Source organism: Aythya marila, assembly GCF_965140915.1.
Source record: "Aythya marila genome assembly, chromosome: 1".
Lineage (NCBI taxonomy): Eukaryota > Metazoa > Chordata > Aves > Anseriformes > Anatidae > Aythya > Aythya marila.
Genome location: NC_139042.1, coordinates 124,288,522 through 124,297,463, shown reverse-complemented (window position 1 = coordinate 124,297,463; position 8,942 = coordinate 124,288,522). Strand labels below are relative to the sequence as shown.

The following is an 8,942-nucleotide window of genomic DNA, read 5'->3' as shown; positions in this document are numbered from 1 at the left end:
CGTTTGGTTTCCCAGTGCTTCCTGCAGCCTGTGCTGTGTGTTGCTGGTCCCAAGGTCGTGCTGCTGCCTCAGGACAGAGCTCTTTGTAGGTTCAGCCCCCGACAACCATCCCTGGCACGCTTCTTACAGTCCCAGCCTGCATCTTTTAACTCTTACTGGATACTCCTCCACTTTTTGGCCAGGCTTCCAGCTTCCTTTCAGTCTTTGTGAGGCCCAGGTTCTCACACCCAGCAAATTCATTATGCTCCATCTTAGGTTTTTCCTCAGCCAAATTATCAAGTTAGCAATAAGCGTGCCTCCCAATACTTCATGCTTACCTCTTGCACCCTGTCCTCCACTTGTCTGTGATTAATGCTAAGTCTGAATGATTTAGTTGTTAGTTGAAATACATCAAAACTTATTTTTAGAATAAGTTGCTGTTTCACACTGATGACAACCCCATACTAATGACACCGGGCAAGTAGCTTTTCATTTAATCAATTTAGGCACTTAATTGGTTTAAAAAAACTCTCAGCTTCTAATTTTCCATGACTGTTACTTGTTTCTAAGCTATAGAGAGTCAAAGCTGAGATTGCTCAAGTCCAGCATCCTGTTTCTCGTGAACTCTGCTGTTACACATTGCAGAAAAAATCAGCATAAAATCTGGAAGACGAGCATGCCTCTGCCTGAGCTGTAGCTTGGCTGTTAGCTAATTGGGAAGGTACCTGCTGCTGATGTATCCTGTTACAGAGTGACATTGCTTGGTCTTTAAAAGCATTTGTTTGGAAGCAGCAGGGAACAAAAAAGGGTTTGGGTCTGTGCCTTAGGAAGGTGAAGCCAAATTCTCTGTTCAAGCAACTGCAAAGTCCGTGTTCTCCGGAGCAGGGTAGTAGACCTGTGGGATTGTTGTCAAAGGTGTTGAGCATTCAGAATATTTACGGATTCAAGTAGAGACAGAGCAAGCACCTGGAAGGTGCTTCTGGGGGTTATCACAAGTGTAAAGCATGGGTTTAACAAATCCTTGTCTAGAAATGTCAGAAACTGGAGAAGTATGAGGAAAGTACCTGGTTCCCTTTGCCAGCTCTTAGTCCCCACGTACCAGCTCTGTTTGCCCTGGGTCTCGAGAGGAATTCATACCAAGTGAAGCAAAGCAGTAATTCAGCAAGCTCTGCCTTCTGTTCACAAGGATATTGGAGCAGTCCTCACCTGACAATGGGAGTGGGAAGGCTGTCAAGCTACAGAAGCTTTTTCCCCCACATGTCCCTTCGCAATTTGTCTGAAGGCACAGTTTAAAACCCCTCAGTTCTGCCAAGGCTGCAGCTGGGCTTTTCTCTCATACTCAGTAGTCCCCATATTCTTTGTAGCCACAGCCTTTTGGATGCTAGGTTGTAATGTGCTGTTTTGTGTATCTAATTTTCCAGGTTTGTCCTTAAAAGCTTTAAATTAGGGCCTGCATCACCTTACGAAGTTGTAGTTCAACGTAGCTCTGAAGCAGTTGCTTGCTACCCTGCTCCCCATGCAAAATGCTGCAAAGAGACTTCTTCCAGTTTGTTCTTGCTTCCCTTTCTGTCCCGAATGGAGGAGTCCTCCCTCCTGATCCAGTAGGTCTCAGAATCTGAACCCTAATACTAACACTGAGCCAACCACTAACACTAACCCTAACGCTAACCCAAACCCTAACCCTAAGCCCTAACTATAAGGCTAACCCATACCCTAACATTAACCCAAATGCTAATGTTAACCCTAAATTTAGACCTTAACCCTAATGCTAACCCTCATAATAACCCTAACCCTAAAACCTTAAAATAAGCCTAATATTAAGCATAAACCCTAACCCTAAACCATGATGCTAACCCTAACACTAAACCCTAAACAAAACTTAATCCTAACGCTAATTCTAAACAAAACCCTAAATGAAATCTAACCCTAACACTGACTCTAACCCAAAATCTTAACCCTAACCCTAATGCTAATCCAAAACTTAATGCTAACCCTAACGCTAACCCTATTGGTAACCCTAACGCTAACCCTAACCCCAACCCTAAACCAAACACTAACCCTATTGCTAACCATAACCATAACCATAACTCTAACACTAATTCTAACCCTAACGCTAATGCAAACACTATTGCTAACCCTAAACCCAAACCCTAAACCCAAATCCTAACCCTCACCCTAACGCTAAACCTAACTCAAAACTTAATGCTAACCTTAACACCAACCCTAACACTAACCCCAAACCTAAACCCAATACTAACCCTTATGCTAACTCTAACTATAACCATAACCATAACTCTAACCCTAACCCTAATGCTAACCCTAAACCTAACCCAAACCTCAATGCTAACCCTAACACTAACCCTAATGGTAACCTTAATGCTAACCTAACCCCAACCCTAAATGAAATACTAACCCTAATAGTAACCCTAACTGTAACCGTAACCATAACCATAACCATAGCCATAACCATAGCCAACTCTAACCCTAATTCTAACCCTAACCCTAAATCTAACCCTAATGCAAACCCTATTCCTACCACTAAACTGAAACCTAACCCTAACCCCAACCCATAACCCTCGCCGTAACCCTAACTCGAATCCTAAACCCTAATGCTAACCCTAACCTTAACCCTAACCCTGACCCTAATACTAAACACAACCCTAACCCTAAACCCCAGCCCGCTCCGACTCCCGCGGGCGGTCCGCAGCAGCGGGCGCTGATTGGCTGCGGCGGAGGCCGGCGCAGCTATAAAAGGGCCGCGCGGCCATTACCCCCTCAGTGTGCCGCCGGGCGCCCCGCGGTGTGGAGGTACCCTTCAGCGCCCTGCCCGGGGGTCCCACCGCGCTCCGGGCCGCCCATGTGAGTGCCCCCGACCGGGGACGGGACGGGGCAGCCTCAGGGTGCTGGGGGGGGAGCAGGCAGCCGAGCACGGGCCCGGTTGCGGCGACCCGAGCCGGCCGGGTGGCGCATTGCAGCAGCCGGGGGCAGCGCGGTGGCTGGGGGGGGTCAGCCCTTCGCACAGCAGGGCTCTGAGCGCCTTTTGTCTCTGCTTTCCTCCCCCAAGGTCCGACCCAGCTCAGCAGCCGGCCCCCGAGGGGGTCCCCGCTGCTGGGGGCCCCCCCGGGTCGCCTCCCAACCTGAGCAGCAACCGGCGGCTGCAGCAGACCCAGGCGCAGGTGGAGGAGGTTGGTAGCGGAGCCCGCTCCTCGCTTTGGGGCTGTGGGTGCTGGAAACGCGCAAATAGTCACTGTAGTGCTGGCTAGTGAAATAGTATAGCGACCAGCCTCTAAAGAAGCTGGAGGAAGAGATTAATTAGTTCTACATTTAAAACTTAGGTTTAAAAGCTGCCTAATTCTAGGTGCTACATCTAAGGAGTAGTCCTGGTAGATTCCTGGTACCTCATCTTATGCCTCTGTTATGGAAATAAAGCCATACCGCATCCAGAGCAGCTCCTAATCCCTGCCAGCAGCTCCAAGGGAGCAGCCCGTGAGCAGATTCGGTAGGTGAAGTGAACCTTGCCTGATCTTACAGGGCTGGTGTCTGCTGACACGCAGTAACTCCTTCACGCCTCGATGGGGCAGCAACATGTAGTGCTAAGTTGTCTCTGCGGTTAGCTGTGATTGAGCAAACGATTGCTGTGATGAGGGCGTGGTATAGGCTTGATGGGCTTGAGGACTTCTAAAAATGGATGAAAGTGGGGTGCTGAAAACATAGTTTAATGGTACTGAAGCTTTAGCAGAGTGTCTAGGACTCTTCTCCTAATTTCTAAATAGTTGATGGCTTGAAATGTGTTTATCCTGTTTTTTTTTTTTTTTCCTCATTCCAGGCTTTCACTTGTTAGTATCTCACGTTGGTTATTGGCTGTGTTACTGCTCTTACACTTCCAACCCTCTTTACCATGATAACCACTTCTACTGTTCTTCCTTCTCCAGGTGGTTGACATAATGCGTGTAAATGTAGATAAGGTGCTGGAACGAGATGAGAAACTGTCAGAGCTTGATGACCGGGCAGATGCACTTCAGGCTGGTGCCTCTGTATTTGAGAGTAGTGCAGCGAAACTCAAAAGGAAGTACTGGTGGAAGAACTGCAAGGTGAGTTTCCTGATCTCATTATTTCCTTCATGAGAAGGAAATTAGTCTGGTGCTCTCCCTTTGAGAGAGTAGTTGAAGCTTAATAAGTAAATCACGTGCTTGGTTATTTCACTGTGGAAAGTCTTAGAGGCTTTTTATCTCCTGCTTTCAGGCTTATGTTCCCTGGTTATCGGGGAAGCTGTGAACTTATCTTGTTCTGAGTATTACTGTCTGATAATCTCTCTCTCCAGATGATGATCATGATGGGAGTGATTTGTGCCATTATGGTGGTGGTGATTGCAAGTAAGTACTGAAAGAACTGGGATCAAAGGTGAAGAAGCCCCAGCTCCAGAATTGAAACTTTTTCTTTTTGATTCATGATCTGTAGGGTTGCATAAGTGGTAACTTCCTTCCCTGGGGAAGGGAGGTGGTGGTGCTGGAACTCCCACACTTACTGTGGAAATACTATGATTTACATAGTAAGGAATGAAAGTGGGGGTGGCTATTGTAGAAATGGGGAATCTTGCCTACTTGATCAAGTAAACCTGTAAGTATGAGGGACAGCATCTTGAAGTGGGTGGGTTGGCAAGTACCTTTCCTGGTGGGGGATTTGGATGTCTCTAGGGGATTGTTGGTGTAACTTGCCCTTTTGTTTTTTCCTGTGTTCTTTTTTTTTTTTTTTCCTGCTTTGTCTCCAGTCTACTTTTTTACTTGAATGTAGCCCCTTCAGTCTGCCACCTACTGTCCCATTGCCTGTCTCTTCTTGCCTCTGAATCTTCCCTTCCACCTAGCTTCTTCATTGATTCCTTTATTGGTTCTGGTTTGTCTTCTATTTAAGATTCTGAAGTGCTCTACTGAGCACAGGTTAGACTCTTCCACAGCTGCCACAGCTTTAGGGAGGGTCATCTTAGTGCAAAGGAATGGGAAGCAGGGAAGGAGTGGGTGGCTCCTGCTCTTCTGCAGGGGAATTTCTGTGGCTTATTTTTGGGTGTAAACTTGTCAACTAGTGCCTCTGTAGACTAGCAAAATCAGAATGCCTTAATGCAGTGCCTTTGGGGATGCGGGATTTAATGTGAGATTCTTGTGTTCTCCATAAAGAGTGACTTCAGCTTTTCACTGAGTTTCTGAAATAACTGCTAATTTGCACTGGTTAGCGGCTGAACCACCTGACTGAGCTAGACGTAGTCATCTAGATTGCTCTAGCCATAGAGAGATAAGCACTTGAGCACTTAAGCAATTTATTCTGCCTATCTTTATTTTAAGGTGACTTGCTCTCTGAATGTGGCTGTGTGAGTTATAATAAAGGGGAGTCTGTATGATTAACTCAGTGAAGTGCAACAGACTGAACACAGTTAATTGAAAGGAGTCTTGTTGCTTTCTGAAGGGCGTGTGTGGGCATAAAATCTGCCAGAAGTAACAAATGAACAACCGCAAGGAGTATGGTGTGGTGGTTGGGTGTGTATCAAATATTCCTTTTCATCTATGCAGGCACAAGCCAAGACCTTATGGTTTTCTACTATCTCGTAGCTTTCTGGAAGACTTTGAGGTAGTAGCAGAACAAGGAATGGGAGTTTAGCTTTCCAGTGTTACTGTATTGAATGTCAAAGGAAATCTACTACATGATAGGTGGAGGTGAAGGAGACTGGAGGTATTCCAAATAAGACTGAGTGAGCCACACAGCTTTCAGTAAGAACACCTGTTCTGTTTCTTCTACCAGAAAGCCCTAAGTTTCAGCAGAAGGTAGGAAAATACTGTTAGTTAGGGATTCAAAGGGAAATGCTGCTTTGGGCATAGGTATTGCATCAGATACTAGTTTGGCAGCTTTGATCTCTAGAGAGCTTGCCAGTCAAGCTGAAATCTTCCTACTTGCTGTGGGCTTTTTTGAACATTAGATTTGGGGTGGTCTGTGCTGTAAACAAACTTGTAGTGTGGAGCACTATGGCTTTCTGTAAGCAATTTCCTTGTTCCTCAGAAAGAATCAGAGCTGTGAATTGCATGAGTGTGTTGTCGAACTGGGATTAAATGAGCTGCCCTGTACCTCAGTTTCTGCAGTCCTGTGAGGAATGTACATCTTGTCTTTACAAGCTGTGTTGTAGCCCGTAATCTAGACAGGAAAGAGGGCTTTAATTGAGGAAGCTCTGCCTTGGGTGTAGAATACGCTGGTGGGATCAGCCGAGGCTTAAGGGGTTGTGAGGAAGAACACCTATGGAGCTCCCATATGGGAGTGCAGTACAAAAGTACAAAAAATGGGAGGAGCAGATGCTTTTGGTTGCAGTGGGTAAGCTGGGGAAGCCCCTTTCCCCCTGTCACAGGGTGTCTAAGAAGGGGCTAGATTTTGCACACTCACTTCCATGCCCAAGCATTTCATTTGCACTGAGTTCACCTCCCTGCAATTCCATCCCTCCCTACCTTGGGTGAGAGCAGAGTTGAAGATCTGGAGTGATGCAGCCCTCGTCCCCTGAGCACTTGCCTAATTCCCAGTGGAACTGAGGTGTGACGGATGGTCAGAAGTGCATCTGCTGAAGAGGAGCCTGCTTGTACTAACTGCTGCCTTTTAGGGGGTGGGCATACAAGCTTGAGGCCCCCAGACCAGCAGTTTTCTCGAACTCTTCTAAACAAGCTGTTGGTGCCTCATTCCTCCTGTTCCTCTGGGGGCTGAGGTCCCCTTAGGCTGTCTTTTCCATTTCTTTCTCTTGTATGTTGTATGTTTCTGCTTCTTCTGCTACCTTTCCCCTCTGTGTCTCTGTGTGTGGGGGAGAAAAAAAATCACCAAGGCCCTATGAGTAAAAGCGAGGGATTCTGCTGTCCACAGCATTACAGCTAGTTATGCACGTGCAGTTTATTTCCTCTATAAACATAACTGTAATCCCCTTGGCATGTTACAGTAATCAGCTCATGTACTTTAAACAGTCTCTAAGAAACATAATTCACCACCTTACTGAGTCTGTCTGGTCTGTCTGTGGGTGGGGAAGGGCTGGGATCCCAAACTGCTTTTTGGAAGAACATTTTTTGTCACTTCTATCCCATACACACACCTGAAGTGTTATCCCTCAGAGCAACGGGCGGTCTTCCATTGCAGTGATGCTAGTCAAGCATACATGTGTAGTTCCAATACCACTGGAACCAACTCAGTGGTAAGTCTGTAACAATACATTCAGACTCACTGCTCTGGGGTGAGAGGCTTTGCAAGCCAATATTACTTCCAGCCACAGTACAATGTAAGGGGAGATGGACCCTTGAATGGATGTGTTGCTGGTAGTTCCTGCTCCTCAGGCTGTGCTGCCTTTGGGTTACAATAAGCTACCTTTGGGTCCATCAGCCCAGACAGTTTTTCATGGGGGTTGGAGTGGTGCTGGGACATATTCAGGATCCAAATGAAGAGCTCCAAAAGCACCATGCTATTCACAACATACCTTGAAGCATGGCTGGAATAAAGGTAAGTGCCCCCTTGTTTTGTTTCACCTGTATATCTTAAACTCATTAAAAAAAATTATAACTCTGTCCCGTGTTGATTTGCTTTAAAATTAGGTCCATGTGCCCTTGCTGTTATTAACTTTAAGTTGTAAACAATACTCCCTGGGGCTTGTGGTTTCCTTTTGATCTACATATTTTGATCACAATCTTTGTCCAGGCTTAACTTCATCAAAACCATATCAGAACAATGTGTGCTCAGTGGTGAAATTAAAATAGTGCAGCTCAGCTAATTACTCAAAAAAATGGAAGCCATTCTGAGAAAGAATGGTGTCTGGACTGGCCAGTGAATTGAAGTAGCAAATACAATCTAAACATCAGTACAGATCAGGCCCGCACAACCTGTGTGAACTAGCTGTGCTACACTTCCTAGCAAGATGTGTTGCCTTCCAGTTCTGCCTTGTTTTTGTTGAGGGTGGGAAGGACTCTTTTTCATGTGACCTTGTAACACTCACATTTCCAGTTCACTGATGCTGTCTCAAAATCCCTAGCCAAACCTAGAGACATGCTCACTCCCTAAAGCTGGCCAGCTGATCTGGAGCATAAAGGTGTGGTCTGAACACTACCTCACTCCCAGTAGGCAAAAAGTAGTCTCAGGGGTTGTGCCCAGCTCATGAGTCATGTTGTGCTGGTTTGCAAAGAGTTGCATATCTAACCTATACACAGAATCATGAATGTTGTAAGAAACCTCTGAGATCATCTAGTTCAACTATCCACCTACCACCAATGTCACCCATTAAACCAGGTCCCTAAGCACCACATCCAACCTTTCCTTAAACACCCCCAGGCATGCTAATGCTGCCACATCCCTAGGCAACCCATTCCAACGCCTAAGTACTCTTTCTGAGAATAAATTTCTCTTAATTTCCAAACTGAACCTTACCTGGTGCAACTTGAGGCCATTCCCTCTTGTCCTATTGCTGTTGTCTGGGAGAAGAAGCTGACCCTCCCTCCTTTTTGTTGCAGTGCCCAAACCAGGAGACTAAGTGTCACAGTATCGATAATATCAGATGGCTCCTTCTCATGTAGTTGTTAATGTACCATGCTTCGTTGGAACTGATCTTCTAAGTTGCTATATTTTAAAGTATCTGTGCCTTTGCGACTTCTGCTGTTTGGTATCGTGGACAAAACATGGTTTAAATATGCACAAATGCTTTACTGAAAGATAGTTAACATTTATTAAATAAGATCATTATTTAAGATCACTCATCTAGTTGACCAAGGGAAACCAGCTGATGTGATCTTTTTGGACTTCAGCAAGGCTTTTGACATGGTTTCCCCTAGGATCTTACTGGACAAAATGTCCAGTGTACAAAAACATCGTACATGTATGATGGGTGAGCAATTGGCTGATGGGCAGGGCTCAAAGGGTTGTGGTAAATGGGGCCACATCTGGCTGGTGGATGGTCACTAGTGGGGTCC

The 8,942-nt window shown here is 45.9% G+C and overlaps 1 protein-coding gene across 1 annotated transcript; it reads left to right on the top strand.

The window, feature by feature from the left end:
• Positions 1 to 2,790: 2,790 nt before the first annotated feature.
• VAMP1 (vesicle associated membrane protein 1) lies at positions 2,791 to 6,951 on the top strand. The gene is made up of 5 exons (XM_082784759.1): positions 2,791 to 2,838; positions 3,044 to 3,164; positions 3,912 to 4,070; positions 4,301 to 4,352; positions 4,748 to 6,951. Coding segments are annotated over exons 1-5 (351 nt in total). The 5' UTR covers positions 2,791 to 2,836; the 3' UTR covers positions 4,765 to 6,951.
• The last annotated feature ends 1,991 nt before the right edge of the window (positions 6,952 to 8,942 follow it).